The following is a 25,909-nucleotide window of genomic DNA, read 5'->3' on the forward strand; positions in this document are numbered from 1 at the left end:
TTTTGTGCATGTAAATGGTCTGCAAAGGCAAAAAAGTTTACTTCAGCAACATCACTTTGTTACACTCGAGCTTCTATTGACTAGCGCTCTAACACATTGTACGTGATAGCCTAAGGGGCGGGACATCTCTAGCTAACCAATCAGAGCAGACTGGGCTCTGGTTTCAGACTGAGGGTGGAAAGAGGTGCTGCAGCACAGGAAGTATGAGAAAAATAAAGAGCTTTCTGAACATTAAAGCATGGAGACATGTCCCAGGAGAGACACTACACACTGATATGAACCTTTTAATCTAATGTCCTCTTCACTTACATACTTTACAGAGTTAAAAGCAACAGCATTAAACTTAATAACCTCGGCAGAATATGAAATTAAATGTGCCGTGTATGAGTGGAAAACTTTGGCAGAGTGAGGAGAGGATATCCTGCGGTCATGTGAACAGACTTCTTTAAGGGTGACAGAGAGGCTCCGGTTTACAGAGTCGGGGGACCGTCATTTGTGGCGCCTGATGCAAGCGCACCGCAACCCTGCGCCCCGGAGCTAACACCCTGGCAATGCCACAACTTTACACACACACACACCACCACAGGCCTTTCACACAATACACCCATAGGCAGGACACACACTCATGTCTATGTGCAGAAACTCAACTATTTAATTACATCCCCTGCGACACGGAGGACAATAACAACATGTTTATGTTCTTTCCTCTGCATATGAACACATTTAGAACATGTAAATAAATATCCCTGTCATTAACTTGTGTAACACAACCGTGGTTTGGACACGCCCCTGATGTTTGTGTTATATTTCTAGCAGTTTGGAATAAATCGATGGTCATGTAAACACCGGGCATAAAGCATCAGCTACAGAGACTGAAAATCAACAGAAAGGAGTGTCATATTACCGACTAACACGGTTTTATTGACTTGTAATCTCTTCTCAATGTGGTACGGAAGAAACCACAGCAGAAAATGACAATATAATCACTAGTTTAGTGGACATTTGACCAATTCTGCAACCTGGGACCTTTGTCAAATATACTTTATTTGACTGTTGGTTATACATTACTTAATTAAACCATCTAAAATGTCAGATATAACAGATGGAATATTGTGCTCATGTTAGAGGCCATTATTCCAGCCAAGGAAATGCTCTACTGGGGCGGCAGTGGCTCAGTCTGTAGGGACTTGGAACCGATAGGACGCTGGTTTGAGACCGTTCATCTCATCACACTTGAAAATTCGATGCATGTCGGTATACATTTGTCGTTAAAGCTTGCCATGTTTACTCAATTTAAGTTGTTATTGTTTATTTCTGACATTATTTAGGTGCAGGCTCCAAATAAGCCCAGTGCCTCTCCCTGCATTGTGCAATCTTCTGTGTTTTCAAACTGTGCAAAACAATAACACACACTTGAATCAAGATTGAACTCGCAGAAAAAAGATATCTTGTTTCCCAGACAAAAACAACAACTTTAAGACCACTCGAAATGCAAATCCTCAGCAGAGAAACAGATGTATTAGCATTCCTACCTGTATCAGCGACATGTTACTGAGGTCCAGTCTGAACAGGAAGTTCCTGGATTGAAGAGAGAAAACAAGAGATGTGTAAGTGTGTGCACAATATGACAAATCCTCTCCAAAAAATGCAAACAATAAGTAGAAAGACAGGCTATCTGAGCCGCTGTCAGCTTATTGCAAAGAGGATTTGGTCTTAAGTCATTGCTTTGAGTTGAATATAAGAGGTGCATCTGTGTGTTTTTATCAAGGTTCAAATTGGGCAAAGGTTGAACTCAAGTCAGCTTACGATAACACACACACCCACACATTACTGCAACATGACGTATTTCTTCCTAATTCCTCCCCTACTGCCAAATCCGAAAGCTCGACTCGGTCCAACGAGGCCCCAGTCGAGCACTTAAGAAGCGTCATTATCTGGAAACCACGGTGCATGAGTAAGTCGGAGAGGGTATCACATTCTCAGTAATTTGCTCCGCGGGGTGAACGGCTGAGTGGATCTCACTGTGTCTTACCTGGCACCCACAATAAGCTCATTCCTCGTCAGGTCAAGGGTGAGCTGCGAGAAGTCTCTCACGCCGGGGAGGGAGAACGAGGAGATCCACGGACTGAGCGCTGAGGAGAGAAAGAGAGAGGAGAAGAAAGGCATTAGAAAAGCTAAACTATGTCATAGTTCAGGGGATAAAAGCTGTGACATATACTCATGAACTGTAAAGTATGGAAGGCTTTCACATCACGCTCTTTATAGAAGTGTTTGCGCTTCTTCAGCTGGAAAATAACACACTTATTTATTGAATTAAAAAGATGAATCCAGTTTCTGAAATGTGAGGGTCTTTCATTTTTCCCTTTCTATATCATTAGAAAACTATTCAGTTTTTCGGCCGTTTGACCTGGAGATGTCTCAGCATTTTTGACAATTGAGTAGTGCTTTGAGAAATGACAAATAAATGGGTTTCAATTGTGATTTTAATGCCTTGCATGTCTTTAAATGAATGGGTAGAACTTTGAGAAACTGGGAGTCATGAGCGAAATTTGTGAAGGCAATTGTGTGATCATATTTTCGCTATTTTGACATTTTCTAGACTAAGAATCAATTATTAAGAGCAAACGATTGATGCATTAATGTATAAGAGACAAACTATGAGTCCTAATTGCAGCTGTAGTGGTAGAAAGTGCATGAAAAGCATGTTGGTGCTGAGATGTGTGTCCTGCAGACAGGGACAAAGCCGTCAAATCAGGCATAAAATCCTGATACATCCTGACGTCTGGACACTGACGCAGTTTGAAACTGGCTTTAAAAATCTAAATTTCAAAGCACCTCCTGGCGGGGCTTTTTAAAGTCACTTTGAAACCGGCAGGAAAAGAGCATTTCCCCTTCAATCTTTGTGGGACCCCGAAGCGCCGACCCTTTAAACGGATTTCCCCACATGGGAGGTTGGTACGCGGCATAAAGGGATTCCCCATGTTTCCCATGCTGTACACAATATCACAGCGGTCGGTGGGGGCTCACACTCCCTTAACCAATTTCAAGAACTTTGTTAAATAGCTTTTTCCAACAAAGCTTTGAGGAAAAATGACAAAGAAGTGGCTTTTAATTAAGATTTCAATGCCTTTCATGTGCGCAAATGAATGTATACGACTGTTGAAGTGACACAAAGACCAATAACAGGAGTCATTAGGGAGGTAATCATCAAACATTTAAAACCTTTCTTTTCTCTTCAGACATTAAAGAGTCTGAGCTCCGGGGCTACGGCGACATCAAAGCGTTGGAGAAAGTCTCGGTGAAACAACACGTGCAAAAGGAACCGGATTCAGGAGTGATGGGGCCCATATGGCTCTGTCATCTGCAGACACTACGTATATATATATGAGTGATGCAAAGACAAGACGGCTGCAGATACAGTATGGTGCTCCAGATTTAACACACACACACACACACACACACACACACACACACACACACACACACACACACACACACACACACACACACACACACACACACACACACACACACACACACACACACACACACACACACACACACACACACACACACACACACACACACACACACACACACACACACACACACACACACACACACACACACACACACACACACTTCAGTGGAATGATCTGCTACAACCTGTTTCCTCCAGATGTTGGAGCGCTGCTGTCAGACTGATCTTGACTCAGGGTTTTATAGCGAAGGGAGGTGATGACTCATCCATTTAGCAAAGAACAGTCATATTATCATGTCTTTATCGAATAAGGACCATGCATACAAATACTTTAACCTCAACCACTTGTATAGATTATAGCTAAAAAGTTTAAACATTATTTATCTTCATAGTCGACTATATATATATATATATATCATTTGTATTTGTATTTGTATTCTTTGAGATCTCTACGCTTTAGAATTGTTTATTTCTTCTTTTTATTTCCAATGGTGTGCTATGCCTTGTATTGTATTTTCTATCTGCTGCAACACAAACATTTCCCAGTTTGGAATTAATGAAGTCATTTCTATCTTAAAACCCATTTCCAGCTACAGTCCGTCGGCAGGAACACACATAATCAATAATCCATTTATTAAAAACTAAACTAAAAACTCAAAGACACTTTCCAGAGGAACAAAACATAATTCATGTATTTAAAACACGCCATTAATTCACAGATTAAAAGCCGTTTTGAAAAGGGGAGAGAGATTTTGATTTGAGATTTAAACATGGTGAGGTCGGGCATTTCCTGGTGCCTATAACACTAACAATCATAACAGATCAAAATAGAGATGTATAAAATATAAATACTGATGCATAAATTAGAAGAGCTCAATTCCAAACGGCAATCCTCTTAAAACTAGTGAATCCTACCTCTGAAAAATTGTGGCTTGTGCTTACTGACCAATTACATGCTTAAAAAGTGGTAAACCAATGTTTATATTATACTGTATGTACACCCAGTACTTATTCTGATTGAAAAAGAGTATACAACTTGTCATTTACAAATGCAACTCACACCAGAGGAATTATTTGGGTCTTTTTGACACCGTACAGCACACTTAACAGCTGGTGATGAGTGTCTGCAAGAATGACAACTGTTGCACGGTCTCTAACAAATGGGGAGGGTCACCGTCAGCTCGGTCTGTTTATGTGTGCAGTGCATGCACGAAAGCCTAAAAAAAGCAGGAAAAAGTGAGGCATCTTTCTCTAAAACTAAACACACATTACTTAGATTTCTCTAAAAGAGAGTGGAGGATCGTGGGAGCAACTATCACTGTATATAACGTGATTTTATTTGGTGTAAACATTTCAGGTTTGATGCACGTTGAACCATAAGGCATTGACTTTCAATCGTCAGAAAGTAATTACAATTTCTAATCATGTCTGCCAAGTAAAACCTACATATTATTAATGCATTTTTAAAATTATTATTATAGCCCTAAAGGAAACTTATGAGCTTAGGAGTCAAGAAGTAGCACCATTACTCTCATTAAGAACACAGGACAAACACAAACAGGATATTTTTCAATTACCAGACACATCCTAGACTAATGCGACCTATCAAAATGAATAATGGACATAGGATTGAATCCCTGATACCTCAGAATGCATAATAGATCACCGGATGACCCTGGGTAATTCTAATAACACCCACCATCTCTTAGCGCCTGTATAAATATTTATATTACACATATGCACATTAATCTGCGGCTGAGAGTCTCTGACACAGTGCAGGAACCATACAAGGCCGGGGCGGGGAGGCGAGCCGCACCATCTGCACGTCTGTCTCTGATTAATGTCTGCAGAGGACGGGGTTTGAGGAGCAGAGGGCAGCGGGGGAGTGCTGAGCCATCGTTAGCCTCAAACTCTCATATAAACACACCTGAAGTTCACTTAGAGGGTCCGACACCGGCCCAGGTCTGCACTCAGCCGCAGCATTTGTGAACACAGACTGCAGACTGTCCCTCAACGTGTCAGTGAAGACACAATCGCTGTATCCTGAAAATCCACTTTCACGAGACGTTTAGAGCCCTTCAGTTACGGCAGGGGTGTCCAAATTTTTTCCACTGAGGGCCACACAGAGAGGGCTCGGCCAATAACTAGAGATGAGGTGTAGTTAGTAAAAAACTATCAAATGTAGGTAAATGATTTCATCATTTGTGTTGGCAGTAGGTCTATTTCAAGCTTTCTATGAAAGTAAGTTATTTTAGCAACTTAGACTTGTATCTAACAGAAAGCTCCAGCTGATTCAGAACGCTGCTGCTCGAGTCCTCACCAACCTCACAAACACCAACTACTTGTTCTCCCCACTGTAGGTCTGTGTGCACGTCAATGGTCTCTAAAGAAAACCTCTAAGTGGTGGACCAATCACAACAGCTAACCAATCAGAGCAGACTGGGCTCTGGTTTCAGACAGAGGGTGAACATTATACATTCTAAAAGAACATCAAGGAATAGAAATGTAATGTTTGTTAAGTGACTTACTGTTCCCATAAAATAAACCCATTAAAGGGAGCACATGACATGAAGCATAAAATAAGAATGTGCAGCGGAGGAAGAGATAACAGCAGAATGATTCCCTCTGAAGCTTTATGCTGCTCACAGTAAACACAGGAGCAGTTAGAGCCAGTTCAGAGACTTTAATGTGGGGCATGAATCATCTCAAGTTTCAACTCCGAAGCATTATATGCATATAAACATTTCCCGGCATCGTGAATATCTCTTCCTGTAAAGAAAGCGGTGTGCGGGAGGCTGCTGCGTGTTTACTCTGCTCCACGGTGAGGGGTCTTTCATCCTCAGACATTTATCCTCCTGCTTACAAGTGCTTTAATATGTGCCGCTCACTCCCTTACCCTCATAACTGTCGGGGCCGCCGGTGGGTCCAAAGGAAGGGGACAATAAAGCAGGATGGATATGAATGCTCCCTCCCTCGCGGTTGACTCACGGGGGCCCCGAAGCTGGACTTGATGAACGATTATTGTGTTATTTTCTTTTCCCCCCTCCACGATCCGCTGGCAGACGGATTAATGCGTGGCTGCCAGCGGGGATGAGGAGAGGGATAGGACAGTGGCTCAGACACTTCGTCTCGCACGGACATAAATCATAACCCTTCTATCTGCTTCTTCAGCTCCTTCCCACACGAGCAGCATGTGGGCAGAGAGAAGTGGCACGCCGACTGATCTGAGGCGGCTAATAGACAGGGGCCCGCATGAAGAGCAGTCAAAGCGGGAAAATGCCAACATATTATTGAACCAAAAGCACGACATATTCCAGGAAAAACAAACACACACACACACACGGAAAACCACACAGATCGAGCACTATCAGAATCGCTTATCGCTTAAGAGCTGATGGAATTTGAGGTCCCCTGAAGTTGGAGCTCAGAGGGGGCCATTTGATAAAGATCCAATCTTACCTTCATCTAGTCCCGCTAAATTTCAAGCCCCTGGGCTCGTTTGTTTGCCAGCCCATCAAACTTTGTTCATCTCCGAGCTAAGAGGATGGTGTCAGCCATTTAGGGCTCGGTGGAAACTCAAATACAGAGGGTTTAAGAAGTGAAAGAAAATACAACGTTTCACAGAACAGAAGAGGTTTTGGCGACAGAGCACGGAGGGTAAAATGTGAGCCCTATTGGCTTTATTTTCTTGCATCAGAGATTGCTGCTCGGGTCAGATTTGTACAACATTATTCACCATCACAGCGACCGTTTCACATTGATTGATATAGATGTTGGCCATGAGCACGTTATGCAAAAGGTCAGTAGGTGTGTCATGTGTGAAAGAGGACATGTAATGCTAATATCTCGGGACTTATTATCTCTCCTGGGTCATGTCTCCATGCTTTAATGTTCAAAAAGCTCTTTATTTTTCTCATACTGCCTGTGCTGCAGCTTCTCTTTTCACCCTCTGTCGGAAACCAGAGCCCAGCCTGCTTTGATTGGTCAGCTGGCCGGTTCTCTGTTGTGATGTGCGTAAAATATCCCGCCCCTTAGCCCATCACGTACAATGTTGGATAATAGAAGCCTGAGTGTTACATAGTGGTGTCACTTTGTTACGGAAATAAAACAAAGGAGTCCAATGGAGGCGTTTCAGGAAGGGAGGGGAACACAGGGATTTTGGCCTTTGAAGACCATTTACATGCGCTAAAACCTATAGAACAGACTACAGGAAATGGAATACCACAAAACGAAAATAGGGCCTCTTTAGAAACGTGGCATAATGATTTCACTTTGTTGGAAGTAAACAAAGGAGTCCAATTGAGATGTTTCAGACCATTTACATGCACTAAAACCTATATGACACACTACTAGAAACGTGTGGTTTTTGGTTTTCTGTGGAACTGCAGGATGGAGTCGAGAACAAATGTCCTGGGGGAAAATAAGTGTATTGTATTTTAATGTGACGTGATTCTCTAATTGTGCTTTTGTTGACCACGCTGCCTGACTTTTGACAACAGGAATAACAAACAGAGTAAGGTAGGGCTTATACTCCAGTCTAACATGACTCCGAAAACAATTTCCGTCAAGCAGGGACCGAAACTAAGAGTATGGGGGAGTTGTAGCCAGACTGATCAGACCGAGCTTCAGTTGATGAACAAAGGTTTGGAAAAGGCTTTAAATCCCTTTGGTAGAACATGAGGGCTATGACTGAAAGGAAAATGCAGGAGAGGAGATTATCTTTATACCAAATAGTTTGTTTCAGAAAGTTTCCACACTTTTTGTATCCTCCCATCTGACATGTTCACATCATAACATCCTGAAATATATCACGTTTGTTTTATCATTAGCATTATTATCAGGCGCCTAGCGGAGCTCCTGCCTCGGGCACTGCTCTGTTTAATGAGCGATGAATGACACACATTGCACTGAAGGTATCTGTCTATTATCATCTTCCTCCGGGCTGATGGGAGGAAGACTCGCTGAAAATAGGAAATAATAAAAACGGTTATCTTCGGGGCAAGGTAGTCAATCCAAAATTGTTAATGAAAGCGGTCACATGGAGACTTTTTACCATCTGGCAGATGATTCTGTGAATGGAGCATCACCTCCAGTGTCAATTAGCACACAAACTCTATGATTGCTTTCTGAATAAATGTAGCTCAACCCACAGCAATGTTCTTCCTTTCCGAGAATATTACTCATATTTCAAGTGTGAAAATAACAGTTGTGGCAAAAATAATAATACAGGAAAGAATCCATTCAGCACCACATACAGCTCAATGTACTGTAAGCACATTAATGCACTTTAAAAACCACAATTTAAAGTGTGTATCAGTTCACACGGAGCAGAACTCTCCTTCAGTGCCAGATCTGTTCACACCTCTGCCTTATCTGGACAAAATCCCTTGAAATATGTGTTGTTTGGTCTTCTTCATATCACTGTCTGCCATTCCTCACGCTCACTCCCTGTCCCGATCTCCACTATCTACTCTATTCCAACTTTTGATTGTCACTGTGGCTGCACTTGCAGAAGGTGATAGTTGGGGAAAGTGCCTCAGTGGACCACAACTCTCCCTCTATCCCCCCAGCGCTCCTTCCTCCCCCCTTGACTGAGCTCACAGATAGGGGGGGTTTGCGAAAATAACTGCCTGCAGAGACCAGGGACCGAGCAGCTACGGGAGGAAAGGAGCCGGCTAATAACCTCTCAGTCAGACCCCAGTAAAGATGTCTGTCTGGTTCACAAAACTACTGACAAGTTGTACCAGTCCCAGACATGCCAGCTCTGAAATTGCTGGTTTTATATCTATATTAAAGTAATAACATCTCAGCATTTAAACATAAGTACCTGCTACATAAATGTCATGCAATGGCTCTGAAAGAACCGTGAGGGACTCGTGTTCACTCGTTATTTGGCACCTGCAGCGTAAGAGTTGAGCAAATAATGATAGGATTATCGATGGACTTTGAAGTGCTATTCTCTGGTGAATGAGTCTGTGGTTTAATAAATGACCATCATAAAGGCAAAAATACTTTTTTACCAGTAAGGAACCCCTGAGGATGAAGCCCTGAGTGTTACAGGAATGCCAGATAGATAAAAGTCCACACAGCATTTAGGCCTACATCTTTCTGAAGGGCTCCGGCTGTCTTTGCCAAGTTTTGATACTTTTATTCTTTGAAGAACGTCAAGGTTCCCCAAGATTCTTCTTCAACTAAGAGTACATTTTTAAGGTTTCAAGATTCAAGGGTTTTTGTTGTCGATGCACAACAGCTGCATAGTAGTTATGGCATTGAACGTCTTAGATCATGAGCGCCTCCAACAATGCAGCATATTATAAAAGGTAATACAATAAAACCAAAAAATAGTGCAAAATGAAAAGAGTAGTTTAAATTACGTGTAGTCCCTCCCAACCACTTAGCTCAGGACAGAACTACGAGCATGGGAGGAACTGTGGTGGGATCTACTATAAGCTCTCCTAACCCTAACCCTAACCCATACCCGAACTGTACCTGAAATGATTGTCAATCTGTATACACTTTACTTTGATAACATGTCAACTTAATAACAACAACACATATTCCACGACTCGTTTCTAAACAACAGAAATAAAAGCACCCGGGATTTCAGTCAGTTATGGTACCCTTGTTGGCGCACTAGATGGGGCTCATATTCCCTCCACACGGCCGATCCATAGACGTATCTCCCCGATGAAACGATCCCGCGTAGTCCTCCTGTTGGCCCACAGCTGATTCACATCGATTAAGAACACATTTGAATTGTCTTTGTGGACGAAAAAGGATCCCTAATGAATGTGTTGCAGTGTGTTTAAGAAGGCGACACAACATATGCGTTTACCCCTTCAAACCCTTTGCGTTTTCAAAGCTTTAACGTGCATTTCGATCCTCTATGACTGGCTCTAACCGCTCCTGTGTTTACTGTCAGCAGCATAAAGCTTCTGAGGGAATATTTCCAATCAATGACTAACTGCGGCGACAGCAACGTAATTTGAAATGACGAAAGCATAGTTCAACTTTTTCTGTTTCCATGAACAAGTCCATAAACAATGCCGTGTTCCTGTTAGTGTTTACTTCCTGTCTGTCTTCTTCTGTTGATCTCTCTGATGTCCAAAAGTCCGTCTTTTAACCTCTTTCCTTCTCTCCCTTCTTCTTCCTTAGCAACGGTCATTATTTTGCTTAGCAGCGGTGCGTTATCGAGTATTAACAACCTCTGAAATGTCCAAATTGCCTAATCAGAATCTAAGCTGTCATAAAATGCAATATGCAACTCCCAAAAGAGATACTCTGCACCTCTTATTGCAAGAATAAATACAAATAAATGATTTGAGAAAGAGCTAAGCCACTAACTCTGTTCCATTCAGGGAAAATTCAAGCAAAATGTTCCAGAATAATACATCTGCAGCCTTGATTTTTGCACTTATTCAACCATGAGGGCAGATTTAACCTTGGGATTGCATTTCACATTGAGGCACATTTCGTAAGTGGGACATGAAACAACATGGACAAAGAGAGCAGTCACCTGCAGCCTCTCTACTCTCCTGCAACGATAAAGCCTTTAAAAGTTTTCTATTCTTTGATCTTCCCTGATATCTCTCGGTTTAAGCATCAGATATCCCTGACAAGTGGGTGAGAGGCCGGCCCCGGCAGCATTCTAAACGCAGCTCCATTTAGCCGCCTGATGGACGGCTGAAAAACACATCACAGCTCTGATAGCACCGGTCCAATTAGACCCAGTGTAATCAGGAGTGAGGAGGGCAACCCGGACAGGTGGCAGAGTAAGACAAGAATGTAAACTTGGCCGTTACTTTTTTCTTGCGAGCTAACTTTTCACGGCCTGGATCGATCTGCCTCGAGAGCTCTTCAGATGGCGGCGTAACGACAGCACAGTTACCCCGACGGTGAGAGAGATGGAAGACATTTTTCTGCCTATTATAGAGTCGAGAGGGAAAGGGCGTTGGAGAGATGAAGAAAAAGGGAATATAAGACGGGGAGAATGAATCAGAGAGCAGAGGAGATAAGACGGCAGGACATGAGAAAGGCTATGAGAAGCAAATGGAAAAAGACAAGGTTCACAAGCAATTGAACAGGAAATGAGCGACGACATTCGCCGTTTCTATTTCCTCTTCGGAGTGATTTGAGCAGAATAGCCAATCTGCTCCATCAGACACCTCCTCCTCCTCGGCTCCATGAAGAACAATGAGCCGAAAGGTCCTATTATCCACCATCACTTTCCTACACACACGCTCCCTTATGAAACATCTCGTTGCCTTGATGGATATCGCCTGCTCTGGGTGTGATGAAGAGGCAGAGTTTATCTATTTCTCGACCCCTTTACACAATTCTCTGGAAGTCATAACAAAAAAAAATGCACAGCTGACGCCATAAATCCCCTCCCAATATAACTCCATATCTAGATTCAGAGCGTTTCACTTTCTGCCCTCGTGCCACGCTCTCATCAGACCCGCAGTCTCTCGCCGCTATCATCCATCTAAATCACAAGCTGGCGGCTTGTACAGTGCGTGCGTGCGGGTGGAGTTCATGTGATTTTAGGGCTGTGTTCCCAGCATAAAACACAGACACGTCGTCTAGAAGAGCAGACGTGTTTACGGTGAGATTGGAAAAAGATGCTAAGCTGTCAGAGGGAAGCTTCTGGGGAGGCTTGATGCTCAGGGTGGATGTTTGCCTGCTGTCAGCTACTGTATTTACAACCTGTCACATTTTATTTTGTGTTGTTAAAAATACTTACCGTGTTAGTTTTTGACATTTAAATCTTACACCTGATGCAAAATGAACCGACATACCAAGAAAATTTGCTTCAAGGGCTTATGGTTATGTAGCATTTTATGAACCTGCACAAATTCAGCAAATCTCTTTTTCCCCCCCGTATTATTTTCATGCATTTATCTGGATTTACTTCTGCCTGAACTAGCTTGCAGTCTTCACTCTATTATGTCCAAATAAGTGCTCAATTGTGGCAGAGAATTTAAGAGAGTTTCAGCTTGTTGTTAAACTGTCCAGGCATCAGCATTACAGTTAGGGTCTCACTTTACTCTTTGCATTGTTTTTCGCCTGCAGCAATCAGCACTAAACTACCTGCTCAGCACCAATTGTCAGACACACACAGTTAGCCGGTGAACATCGCGGAGCATTTAGCAGCTGAAGAGACACACACTTCCCTCGGGAGTTAGTGGAACTGAGCTAATAGAGAGAGAATATTTGAGTGGTCCAGAAACACGACTCTAAATAAATGATGAAGTTGCTTCTGCTGGATGTGTAAATAAGTAACTTACTGCTTATGTTCAACTTAAAAGTTCATGACATGACGACTGGTTTCCACTGTGCACAATTTGTTAAAAAGTCAAATGATTGCCCACACTGTCAGTTATAAACATCCAGCATGGTTTCAAAGATCTCTTTCATTACTGATTTTATCTTCCAATTGCACCAAGTTGTGATAAATATTAAGCTTTTTTGAGGTTCTCCCTTTCCGGTAGTGAGTTTTTGTAGATTTGTGTGCATGTAAATGGTCTACAAAGGCTAAAGTGATCCCTCTTCTGGAACATCAGGACATCAATATGTAACACTCATGCTTCTATTGGCTAGCGCTCCGACACACTGTGCGTGATAGGCTAAGGGGGCGGGACATCTCTAAGCAGGTTGACTAATCACAACAGAGCCGGCCAGCTAACCAATCAAAGCAGACTGGGCTCTGGTTTCAGACACAGGGTGAAAAGAAGTGCTGCAGCACAGGCAGTATGAGGAACATAAAGAGCTTTCTCAACATTAAAGCATGGAGACATGTCAGAAAATACTAATATGAGCTTCTTTAACTTCAAGAAAGTACTTACTTTATAAGAGGATTGATTGTCCGATCACGTGAAACAGTTTGTGTGCTTTTGATGGAAATATCAATAAATGACAAACCTCAGGTCTGAGTGAATGTGTAACTGCTCAAAGTGTCTGTTGAGCCGGAGCAGAAATGCTTAAAGCCAGAGGATGGAGCCGGGCTCTAAAGATAACACGCTCCAGTGGAGGGCCCGATTCCGGGGCCACAGGGCGACTGATCCCCTCAGACACACACCGCCAGGATTAAAAATCACTGCAGAAGCTAACTGCCACACAATAGCCCACTTAGATAGAGAGCAGAAAAACACAAACACAAACAAAAACTTGTCACACACACACACACACACACACACACACGGCTGCTCCCTGCTCTCCCTCCAGGTGACCGAGGCAGTGCTTCAACAAGCCGCTATAAAACGCTCATCAATCACAGAGGCTAATCTCAGGTTCTCCCTGACACTTTCATTGTGCCGGCCCTTTCTGTGCGGCTACCTCCACATAATGGTCTCTGAGAGGCCTGCAGCTGCCCGCCGCCAGGGCCGCTCTCAAGTGGCACGCCTTTGAAGTGAAGCACCGGCCGAGCGAGGGTCTAATCTGGACATCTGGAGGCCCAGTTGGGTGAAGCACGACGGAGGCAAAGACCCTGCCTATAGGTGACCGCAGCGTGGAACGATAGAAAGCTTTTTAACCCGTTCTTTGGATTGAAAGTCTGAGACAAAAAGGCTCTGATTTTCCGAACAAAGGATCAAATGGCAACGTGTTTTTTTCCATTTTCACTTCCATTAGACCAAGTTTGAGTTTGGAGTCATCACACCCCGCACATATATTTTACTTAGAACATTGACGGGTTTATAAATAACTACCCCGCGGGGCCTACAGGTGGATGTTGTGCTGGCATATGCTTTTAAAAAGAGCAAAGATGTGACAGTAAAAGGGAGCATTTAGTTGACTTTCAGCTCATTACTAAACTGTCTGGCTGCAGCATATCTGTTGTAGTCTCACTTTCCTCTTTGCGTAGTTTTCCACCTCCATCAGTACACGTTTTTAATTTAAAAATCTCACTAAACTACCTGCTCAGCACCAATTGACACGTCGAGCTGGTGGAGACAGTAGATTAGCAGCTAAAGAGAATACTTAAGTGTCCAGAAACAGGACTCACAGGAGGCCTGGTCGGGTGAAGCGGGACAGAGGAGGCAAAGACCCAGCCTATAGGTGACCTCAGCGAACGATAGAAAGCCTTTTTACCCGTTCTTTGGATTGAAAGTCCGAAACGAAATGGCTTTAATTCTCGTAACAGCCATTACACAGAAAGTGTAAAGGTTTTTTTTTTCATTTCCACTTCTATTAGACGGGGTTCAGAGCCACATTGTGGCTGAGACGCCCTAAATCACAGAGGGAGGCCTGGCAGGGAACAACACTGCAGTCCAAAAAGAACAAAACCACTGGAGGAAATGTCTGCTATATGGTGCAAGGGGGGGGGGGGGGGGGGGAGTATATTTCTAATCACAAGAAAACCTTCTGGCCATATCTTCAATTTTTGTTTTGTGTTTCCGTCCTCCAGCGATTTTTCCGCCGTCCTCCAATCTTAGTCAGCGCTCTTGGCAGAGGGGAACACAAACAGCCCTATTCACAAATAAACACAGCAATTTTGTGCGTGTTTACCTTTTCATCCCGCCATATCTATCTGAGAGTCAGCGCCCCAAACTGTTCCGTTCCATTTCACGCCCCGAGGAAGAACCTTGTTTCTTGGCCCACTGTACAGATGAACGAGGGAGATATCGAGCAACCATTATTCTGCACAATCATTTTCTATTTTGTACCCCCCCCCCGCCCTCTCGCTTTCTCTTGTGACTTTTATAGCTGCACGCCGGCCCGCATGAATGCTAAACTGGGAGGCTTTATTGCAACTGGCACAGGACCATGTTTATGGAAACAGTTTATTTTGTTACGCTGAAAGAAGACATTCATTTGAGCTGGCACACAATTATTTTTGAGTGACTGAGACGTGTAGACGGAAAGATCTTCTCTTTCAGACGCATAAGAGCCACATTTTGCTTTATTGAAGCCCATTCGAAACACATAAAACTTTCAAAATTCTAAGTGTCACGGTAAAGTTGAACGCATTCTGTGGATTATTGTTTTGTTTGCTTGTGTCTCTCCCCCCCTCTCCCCCTGATTCTCTCCCTCAAGGTGCAGCCTCTCCTCAGGTGCTCCCAATCGACCAATCAGGGTCTGCATAAAGGCCGTCTCTTCCCTTCTCCTCTGGGTAGTGTGTGGTGTCTCTGTGTGAGAGACGTGTATCTGTGTGTATTTTAATCACTCACTTCTATATGAAATGTCGTCTTAAGTTTATTTTTGCAAATTTTAATTAAAATATTATCTTTTGGTTTCACAAATCAGTTTCCTCTTCCTTTTTTTCGCCCGGTTATTTGTTATGTTCTTACTTGCCTTTGTACCCCTAGATTATAGAAGGGAACGTAACAATTATTTGATCTACTTAACATTTCTGGAAGCAGCGTGTGAAATACATTTAGAAATCTGACCAAGAGTGCATTTTTTAGGAGGGAATTGTGAGAAAAAAGTCAGAATTGAAAAGAGAAATTCACCTTTGAAATCTCACGTGTGCCCTTAATCCTTTTCCGAACATCTGGACCCCACAACATTAAAACAAGAACTCTATCTTATTTCAACTTGTACTTTCATAGCTTGAACTCTCATTAATTTTAGTAAAGTTTTGGTATCAATGTGTCTTCACTTCCAGGGACTTTCACACTCTTTCTAATCGTGCTTCTCATCCCATCTGGTTACATATCCGTGATACAGCCCCACACTAAATAAGTGCCAAGATGTAAATAGAAAAAGACAGAATTATCCTTTAACCGATAAGGTGTCAGTCAGTTTATCCAGGATATTTAGGTACTGCGGGGGCAGCGGGGCGACCAGATGAGAGTCAGCATCATTACTGAGAGCAGAGGGTCCCTGTTTCTAAAAAAGAACTCAATCCAAACGAAGTGAAACTGACACTAAAATAAAGACAAGCAGCTTTTTTTCACTATGAAATGTAGACAGGTCTGCACTGTGAGGAATAACTAAGCTGTCTCTCAGTAACCATGACCTGCTTTGTCCCAAGAAAACAGTTTCTAAGAGTCATCAGAAATAACAGAAACCTCGTGTCTGACCTTGGATGGAAACCTTTGGATGTTCTTTCTTGGTGCACTCGGCTTGGTAGAGCGGGTCGAACAGCGACGGGGTCGTCGGGTCGGCCGAGTTCTGCATGAAGACCGTCGGGAGGAGGAGGAGGAGGAAGAGGAGGCCGGCCATTAACGAGGAGGTGGGGTCCTGCGAGGACGCCGTCATGGTGATGACCTCTCCTCTAACTGCCAAGGTGGGCCTCTGGGATACAGCTGCGGAGGAGAAGAGAGGATGACTTCAGCGGCACATTTTCATACCTGCCTTCAAAGGGAACAAGCGATTTCTCTTCAGCTACTTCAAAATAATTTCCTCTCTCCAACTTTCAATTCCTCTGGGCTCCTGGCTCTCAAATCCAGCCACAGAGAGAGAATAAAAGAAATCATTTTTGGGTAAAAAAGTACATATCCGTGGGATGAAAGCAAGGATAACTGCAGGGTGGCGGAAAAGAGGAAAATATGAAGCCGAGAACTAAAATACTATGGACGTTTCTGAAGGGAAAAGAAGAGAGGAATGAAGGCATGAAGGACGAAAAACTCCTCATCTCAAAGAAACACCTCACCTCTGACCTTGAGATAATTATTTAAAATGTGTAATTAAACTCTGAGAGTTCCTTTAATGGCTGATTGAAATGAGAAAATGAGTGGACCGCTCAATGAGGCGAGAGCTCCAACGAGTCGATGAAGCAGAAACACCAAAGTGTGAAAATGTCTGCACAACGATTAACTTCCTGAGTTATTTCAGTGCAGGTTTGTGAGGCTTATCAACACATGACTAATATCCAGTCATCCTCCTCTGACCTCCTTATCCCGGTGCAGAGCCAGCCGGCAGACACACACTTCTGTTCCTACACAAAACACACACTTCCTGAGTAAATGTAATCTCCTCCAGTCGTAACGTATGAGTGTGCGGTGCAGAGCTGAACCCCGCAGTTCATCATCTGTCCTTATGATGTTAGCTTAGCAAGGTGTAATATCATTTAAGTAGATTAAAAACTGAAAGCGTCAACTTCCTGCAGCACTCTACGTCTCTTTCTGTAGTGTTTTCCTTGCTAATGCGTCAATCAATAACAAATTATTAGCTTGGTTGAGTCGCAAATCAACCATTTTCGCAATCAATTATCCCTCTCTGTACAGCTGGTAACTAATTAGGCAAATGCGCGCAGGGCCTGTGTTTGTCATTACAAAACAGTGGAGTCAACAGGGCCCCGGCTACTGCCAACACACACACACACACACACACACACACACACACACAGTTGGAGAAACAGGTGGAAGTATTCAATACGCTCTGGACCTGACTCATTCTGTTAAGAGCACAGACTGAAAGTACTTCAGAAGGAAAATGCAATGTTCTGCCTTTAAAAGCAACCCAGAAAGACCCGTTTGAGTGGTGCGTATATCAGTCAGGCTCTTCATCGTGCATAGGCTTCTTGTCAATCGAGTCCTTTAATACTTAAGCAGCATTTGTGTTGCTAAAAAGCCTGGTATATTGGTCTGCTCCCACCAAATAAATGGCCCACATCAAGGCCTTTTTAGGGTATCAAAGGTATGGTGGCCGACAGGTGCAAATGTGCATCATCGCCCCGAAACATTTCCATTAAGAGAACATGTTGCACTTTCTAAAACCAGGCAAATATAGAAAGACAAATGTGCAAAAAACACACATGGAAATGAAGAAACAAACAACACATGCAGAATTTAGAAAACTATCACCAACTTGACCGAACATGTGCAAAGTTTACCTGCATAAACTAAACGCTACGAGACACTAAGTGAGGCACACAGCTGGGACTGAAGAGTTTGGTTTGAAGGTTAATAAAGTTGGCCAATTGTCCCTGAAAACTCACCTAAAATGTAAGTTGTATTGTCTTTTAACAGCGTGATCACAGGATTCCTTCAGATATTATTGCTGTAAGCTAGCTAGCTAACGTAGCTATCGTTTCAAATTTACTGACCAAACACACACAATTATGTCACAGTATTTTCTAAAAGCTGGGTGTAGTCAAGTTGTCGAAGATTCAAGGATTCAAAGGATGTTGCATAGTTATGGGAATGAACATCTTAGATCCCGAGCTTCTCCAAGAACGCAACATATAATATATAGGACATAAAAAAGATACTAAATAAACCAAAAATAGTGCAAAATGAAACAGAGTAGGATAAATTAGGTCATATTGCGAGACCAGTCAGTCAGCGATGTCTCCTTCATTCACACATTTCATTTTTGCCATCCAGGCTGAACAATAGAGAGGAAATAAGCTTAAATCTGTGGTGTCACATGCCCCCCTCCTGCAGGCAGATGTCTGATTTTCAAAGAGTTGTTTGTTGTTTATAGAGCAAGCATGATTGTTGGAGTGTGCCATCAAGTCGAGATTCTCAAAACTAGATCATGCCACTCTCTTCCTCCTCCTGGTTTTTGTTTGTCTTTGTGTTTCAGACTTCTTAATCCGACCTCAGCACTGCCTTGCATCTCTTCTCGTGTTTCTTATTAGCTAAATCCCTGTGTGCACTTTGAGTTAATCAACATTAGTCTGCCAGCGTTTAAATGGTTGCCTGTTCTGTCTGTCGGATTAGCATTTGAGAGTCCTCTTCATCATCTGATAGATATTTGTACCCTAGACTGTCATACCCCCCTGTAGGTTCTATGTTTTCCTGGCTGCGAGACACTCTTCCTCTCGGGGATAAAAAGTCAATGTTAAAGCTGAAAGTGACGTGCGGAGCTGGTGACTGATCGCTCCTATTTGCAGACTGTTTTCTGGCCCAACAACCAAGTAATCTACCATTTAACCCTAAGTGCTATTTGCTGCTTCTCTGCTTTTGGGTTCTGTTACCAAAACCTTGGCAATCTCACATTACAGTGTCTCAGATCACAGGACCAACAAAAGTCGAGCTCGGTTTTTCTCTGTCTGCACAAAAAAGCAAGAAATTCACTGACTGATGGAAGGTTGAAAAGTAGAATCCACTATTTGACACATCTCAGAGAAGAGAAACACTCTTTAAGTTAAAATTCAGAGTTATTTTTTATCTGCAAGCTAGTTCATTGAATGAGATGATAACTTTAAGTTCTGGATGTCAAATTCCTCGTCAGAGTTTGCACAGTGCATGCTTCTGTTAAATATTCAACCTTCATTTTGGCTCTAAGTGTTGTTCAAAAAGTTGCAGTTTTTAGATTCAATTAAAACTCAAAACTGGGACCATATGTTCCCTTTTTTTTTAGCCTCTCTTGATTGGCTGTTCATGTCTTAATTAACACTTTACTAATGAGCTGTGGGGAGGTGCAAGCTGAGATGTTAACTTTCTAAACTCCTAGTTTGTGATTAATTAAATTCAGCTAAATTAAGGCGTTGAATCTTGAAAAAGGCACAAAAGAATCCAATTAATGCTAAAATTAAAATGTTTAGAAAATGCATTTCTTTTGCAGTCCCTACATTAATTTGAACATTTAATTTGAATAATCTGTAGTAGAGAGCGACATGAAACATGAGGAGGAGGACAGGTTGACATGTGCGATTAGTTCTTGTGAAATCAAATGCCTACAGTTTCCGTTACTAAGACATCCCATTTTCTTTATTCCTCTCCTCCCGTGCAGTGGAGTTGGCAGGGACATAATTCACATTAAATCAGCGAGTCCTGAAAGTCAGAAAGACTGACTCTACAGATCCTCTCATTAGTCTGAGAGCTGGCCGGAGAGCAGCCGGCAGGAGATCCTGACAGATGACCTGCTGCTGGTTCAGACTCTGCTGGAGGAGCTGCCATAATCACACACACAGAAACACACACCGTCAGCAGCAGGAGGAAGTTAGTGCGTGGATGTCAAGAAAGTCATGTTATACACTCAAACACACACACTCTCACAAACTCTGAAAACCGGGAAACATCCAGCCATGGACAGCTGGTCACACTCCTTATTGGGTCCGAGCGAGTGGGCAGACCTGACACATGCCGTGTGCCGACATCGCCCTCCTTAGGTGTGTGTGTGTGTGTGTGTGTGTGTGTGTGTGTGTGTGTGTGTGTGTGTGTGTGTGTGTGTGTGTGTGTGTGTGTGTGTGTGTACCAAGTTTGGCTCTTCAAGCCAATCCGAAGAAGCCTGATAGAGTCCATCCAATTTCCTGTCCTGCTGTGTTCTGGATTAGCACGTTTGTCAGCAAGGATTCTCAACAATCCATACCGTTGGGTGAGCAGAACCCCCCAACACACACACACACACACACACACTACACACACACACACACACACACACACACCCCCTGATGGAAACACTGATTAAAGTTGCACTGTATGCTGAGGACTCCTGTGTGTATTGGACAAACAACATGTCCAGACACGTCTCTCTGTCAATAACTTTGTGATGAGGAGAGCCTCAAAAACTGTGGAAATGGAGTCTGAAGTGGAGGAAGACGTGCTTTAAAAGCCACAATGCAAACATACTAAAAGTCCTGCAGCTAGTAGAACAATAAGCTGCAAATACACTCAAGTATTTAACCCGTGTGTTGGGTTTGTATGAACTGTTTCTGATCCTGGCTTGACTATTTATGAAGCATATTGTATAATACTCACCCAGATATGTGTGATAGCTCCTGTAGTCCTACTTATTACTCTTCCTTTTTAAATGTATGGTCAATAGACCTCATTTACACAAAATCAAACCTAATTTCTGTGTTGAAAAAAGGTAAAAATGTTGAATGATTTTACAGAATTGACCCCAGAAGAGATGCTATAAATGTGAATAAAACCCAAGACCTAATATAAGGGATCAAACGTGTTATTTTTATGTCACTAAGATAAAACAAACCTTTATCCCGACATAAAAACATTAGCGAACAGGTCAAATTTGACCCAAGGACAGCAGATTTTCAAGCCATAGCGGCTCCAACAAGCTCAGAAAGGGGGGGTTTCTGTCCCTCTGTGAGTGTAATCATGCTACTGAAGCTTCTCCACATGCAGAATTGATCCCGTACACGTTTATTTTTAATGCAGCCTTTAAAGCATAGCTGAAATAAAAGATAATGCCACACTTTATTCATTTATTTCTGAACTTGCTTTGCTTTTATGAAGTCTTTTTCAAATCTTCCAGCGTCAAAATCCAGCGTAATTTCCTTTTTCTTATAAGTGCTACAGCAAATCAGCCATAAACAGTAGATTGCATGTACTGAATTGTGATTTACACAACATTTAAAGGTGATAAAACTCACCCTTTGAATCCTATAAACTTTATCCCATGCATCCAATTAAATCCCTTAATTAAAGTATATTGGCATAAAGCAGCTATTTTATCAGACGGCAGCATGCTACACAACACAACAGACATTGTAAACTACAACAACCCACATAGACATCCTGCACAAATCTCCATTCTTATCTTACTAACAAACATGATCACATATTTTGTCCTGCACTTCCATTTACCAAACGAGCCATCAAAGCAAAACCTTTATGGGCACCGCTAACGTCTTGAGAGCTAATTAGCTGCTTAGCTGCAGCACATTAAACGGCATGAGGACATATCTGCAAATGTCAATTCGGTCCATTTAGCTGCTGCTATGGTCTCTTTAATACCAGCGCTGACAACACACTGACTGCCCGAGATGATATGTAGAGTAAAATAAAAAAATGATAACCCTGAACTGACTCTCCTCTCCAGCTGCTGGTGATAAAAAGGAGCCTTTTTGATATTTCCCTGAAGACACTTTTCCTCTTCTAATTGTTTAGAAGTAATAAAAAATACATGTTGACGATATTTCTGACACTTGGGATGACTTTCAGCTCACTTTGAGGTAAAATAACTCCTATCAAGTTATTTTATTGGCAGATTTATTTAGCTTCATAAAATATTTCCTTGCCCTTGTTCTCGGTCAAATTTTGTTCGATAAGTGAAAACGTATTGCACGCTTACACAAGTGTTACAAAACAAAGAAGTACTGTCTTAATCCACATCATTTAACACAACAGTTTATTTTTAAAAGTTGTGAGATTATAGATTAACCAGGGTTTAGTCTAAACCAGGTTACAGGGTCTCTGCCCTCAAACCAAAATGCAGATTTCCCCCTGTAAGATGTTGAAGTGATGCCAGGAAACAATCTCTCTGTTGGTCAGAAAGGGTTTAATGAGTCCAGAAATATGAGATGGAGTCAGATGTCTGGTCAGACGGCAGAGACAGCTTACAGAGAATAAATAGGGGATGGATGTCCGGTGGGTCTGCAGGGGGAACGAGTGGCAGGCAGCAGGCTGACCCTGAGACTGAGATTTCTGATCCTTTCTTTTACTCTCCTTTTTTCTGGAGAGGAAGTAAAGGAACCAGAGCTCTGGGTTTATTTAAGGTGCACTATATGACCCGGCAGCTTTAAGATATGAAGACACCATTATTTTTTCCGCTTCAGAAAGGGAGCGGGGCTTAATTTTGGTGGGAAGGGACGTTAGCGCCTCATGCTATACTCTTCTAGAAAAACCCATTGGATGAATTATATTTACTGATCTTAAAATGACACTGAAATCTGCAATGAATGTGTTTCAAAACTAGGATCCTTTCCTCTGGCATGCTTGTGTGGAAATAAAGTCAAACTGTAAATTAAATAAAGCAGCGCGACCCTAAACCGCAACGAAGTACAATATTTGATTTAATCCTCTCTCCACTATTCACAGGAGACACGCATTTTGACCTAAACGTCTGAAAGCTGGAGGCAGTGTGTTTCCTGTTGAGGTGAACTGCATTAATATTTCACCAGCTTGTTGTAAACAAAACCTAAAGCAGAACAACAACTCTCTCAGGGACTTACACTCAAAGGTGTCTTTGTGCTTAAATAATTCGGGAGCGTGGATAAACAAAAGGCGGGTTTTTGAGAACATAGTTTCCACTCTTTATGGAGATTGCAGACGGTGCATCTCAACCTTCTTCCTGAGCTCAGACTCTCTCACAAGTCCCTGCCAATGCCAACGTGTATCTATGGCAACAGAGCTGCAAGTTGGTAGTCAAGCAGCGGGAACCAGGTTGAGTGGATTTCAGCTCAGACCTCAACCGTCTCCCAAAGGGGGGGGGGGGGGGGGGGCTGGATGAAACACAGTGTGGGGAAGAGAGGTGCTTAGGACAATGAAAGGCTTTGAGTGCGCAGAAACGAGGGAAATGCATTTTGATATGAATAGATATATATATGCATATCTTCTAGAACTTTAGGAGGTTTGGCTTAAATTGAAGCTAAGGCATAGCTCGTAGTGACTGACACCTGCAGGATTCTTGCTTTTGAGTTTGCTTCTTCATGCATTTAAATTTGGATAAATCAAGGCATTCATTCTTGAAAAAAGGCACAGAAAATAAAGTCCAATAAACCAATAAATCACTAATAAACTGTTTAAAACACCAAAGAGGTGAAATAGGAAGCAGTCTCTGTCTAAATTGTTTAGAAAATGCATTTCCTTTGCAGACACTACATACATGTTTACTTCTTATTCAGTTGCTTTGGATAAAAGTGTCACCTAAATGAAATGTAGTGCAAGGAAAACTGGTGCTTGCAAGCCACACTTGTACTGTCCAGTGTTTTTCCAGGCTTAAGGACTCACCGCTATTTAATAATATATGTTGTTTTCTATTGAACCAGCAGTAAGTCCTAAAACTCCAAAACAACTTAGCTTCTGGGAGCTTCTGGTTCTCGTGTCTTGCGGTCCTTTTTAGGCTTTAGATTCTTGAAACAATGTCTGTGGTTAAAGGAACCTTAAGAGAGGTTAAAAGTCAGTGAATACCTAGCCTACCATAGTCTGCCTTTAGCTTGAGTTGAAGTGAAGTCATGTGACCGTGGTGTAGTTCGATTTTAAAGTCTAGCATTAGCTTTTAACTTCTAGAGATTGCATTTACGCTTCAAAATCCTGCTGAAGAGAGCATGTAGGTATCAAAAATCTCTGTTTGCAGAAGAGATTACCTTCTGCAATAATCCAAAATCCAATGTCAAAACGCTATTGGCTTTTAATTGAGCCAGAGCAATGCTAACCCCCAGAGAGATCAGCAATCATCCTCCTTTCAGCACTGTATTGCAATAAGAAACTATGAATATAAAAAGGGGTAAATCATGAACTAAAAGGCGTAATAAAAGCTACATCTCTTCCCCCTCATCACCTGTGCAGACTGTGGTGTCAGTACATGGCTCCAGATGTTACTCTTCACCTCAGCTAGACAAAAGGACTCAGGTAAAGAGGTCAGTAGGATCCAAATCTTTCCAAATGTCCTTGTGATTCTAAGAGCACTCCTCCGGGCAGCGTGTTTCTCGACAGGTGTGTTGATCCTCCTCGTACCAGCTGTAAAACCTTCTCCCCTTTCCTATTTGTATCTCCTATCATCACTCCTTATAGGATTTGCCGTCTGCTCCCTAGTTTTTGAGAGTCCACTGCGCCTTTGCTTCGTCATCGCAACCCCTCCTGCGTGGGGAGTGCCTCTAATTACAGCTCAATGCTAACTCCCCGGGCCCGATCTCATCTATTATGACACTGATTAAATTGCTTCTGGCCCAGTGGAAAGCAGTGGAGTATTAAACCTGCCTATTTGATGCCATTATGGAGAGGAAGGAAGTCTGGCGGCCACGGGGTGAAAACATCACCACTGTTTGGAACGATATGTACAGAAAGCAGATTTAATTGGTGAGTTCTGCAGCAAACCCTAGAGGAAGGATCCATTTCCTTTGATTCGTTAGCAGTGATAAGACATCATTGTTAAGCATCTTTTAGCAGGATTTGAATTTAAGCCCCTCCAGAGCTTTAAGTACGTGAGCGTGTGTTCCCGCACACCCCGCTGCGATCCTCCCAACGCTCATCATTAGCTCATATGGCACAGGAATACCAATACCTCCTCATCCAAAAGCTCACAGGGATTCTCCCTCGAACAGAAAAATGAATTACATCGAAAGGAAATAACACCTGTTTTCTTCGAGGAAGCACAAGATCGATGCCTCAAACTCCGGGTGTAAATCAAGCAACGGAGTAAAAGCTGTTCTCTGTTCAAACAAGTCTCCAGTTTAATCAAACCAGCAAATCAAACGGACCTTACAAACATCGTGATGAACGTCGACAGCCCCCCCAACAGATGCATATTGCCACCATATTCCCATCCCATTCACCCGCTCCCATTCTTCCCCGGGGGGTTTTTTTTTTGGTCCGGCCGAGGCTACATTGACCGTGTCTAATTCGCCTGAAAAGCACAACCCCACCAATCTCTTTTAATGCCTGCAATGTGATGGGGAGGGTTGGGCAGGGTGGGGAGTGTGGGCCTCAAGGGAACGGGGTCGAACATGTAGACAACACACTTGGGGGGGAGGATGCAGGAATGTGCGATGAAGATGGTTACAGAGCGAGATAGAAGATCCTTTTTCTTTCTCTCCGAGGAAAGAAAGGGTGAGCGGGGGGTCAGGTTATTGAG

The 25,909-nt window shown here is 42.7% G+C and overlaps 1 protein-coding gene across 5 annotated transcripts in view; it reads right to left on the reverse strand.

The window, feature by feature from the left end:
- sema5ba (sema domain, seven thrombospondin repeats (type 1 and type 1-like), transmembrane domain (TM) and short cytoplasmic domain, (semaphorin) 5Ba) overlaps window positions 1-25,909 on the reverse strand; it is a 160,115-nt gene that overhangs the window by 71,341 nt on the left and 62,865 nt on the right. For all 5 annotated transcript variants that reach the window (XM_063887162.1, XM_063887161.1, XM_063887160.1 and 2 more), the window contains 3 exons: window positions 16,504-16,728; window positions 2,033-2,132; window positions 1,533-1,578 (listed from right to left, as the gene is read on the reverse strand). In XM_063887162.1, coding sequence (XP_063743232.1) covers window positions 1,533-1,578; window positions 2,033-2,132; window positions 16,504-16,681 — 324 coding nt within the window. In that variant the 5' untranslated portion in view covers window positions 16,682-16,728. The remainder of the gene's footprint in view (window positions 1-1,532; window positions 1,579-2,032; window positions 2,133-16,503; window positions 16,729-25,909) is intronic.

The sequence above is a fragment of the Eleginops maclovinus genome, chromosome 7 (genome assembly GCF_036324505.1).
Source record: "Eleginops maclovinus isolate JMC-PN-2008 ecotype Puerto Natales chromosome 7, JC_Emac_rtc_rv5, whole genome shotgun sequence".
In the NCBI taxonomy this organism is placed as follows: domain Eukaryota; kingdom Metazoa; phylum Chordata; class Actinopteri; order Perciformes; family Eleginopidae; genus Eleginops; species Eleginops maclovinus.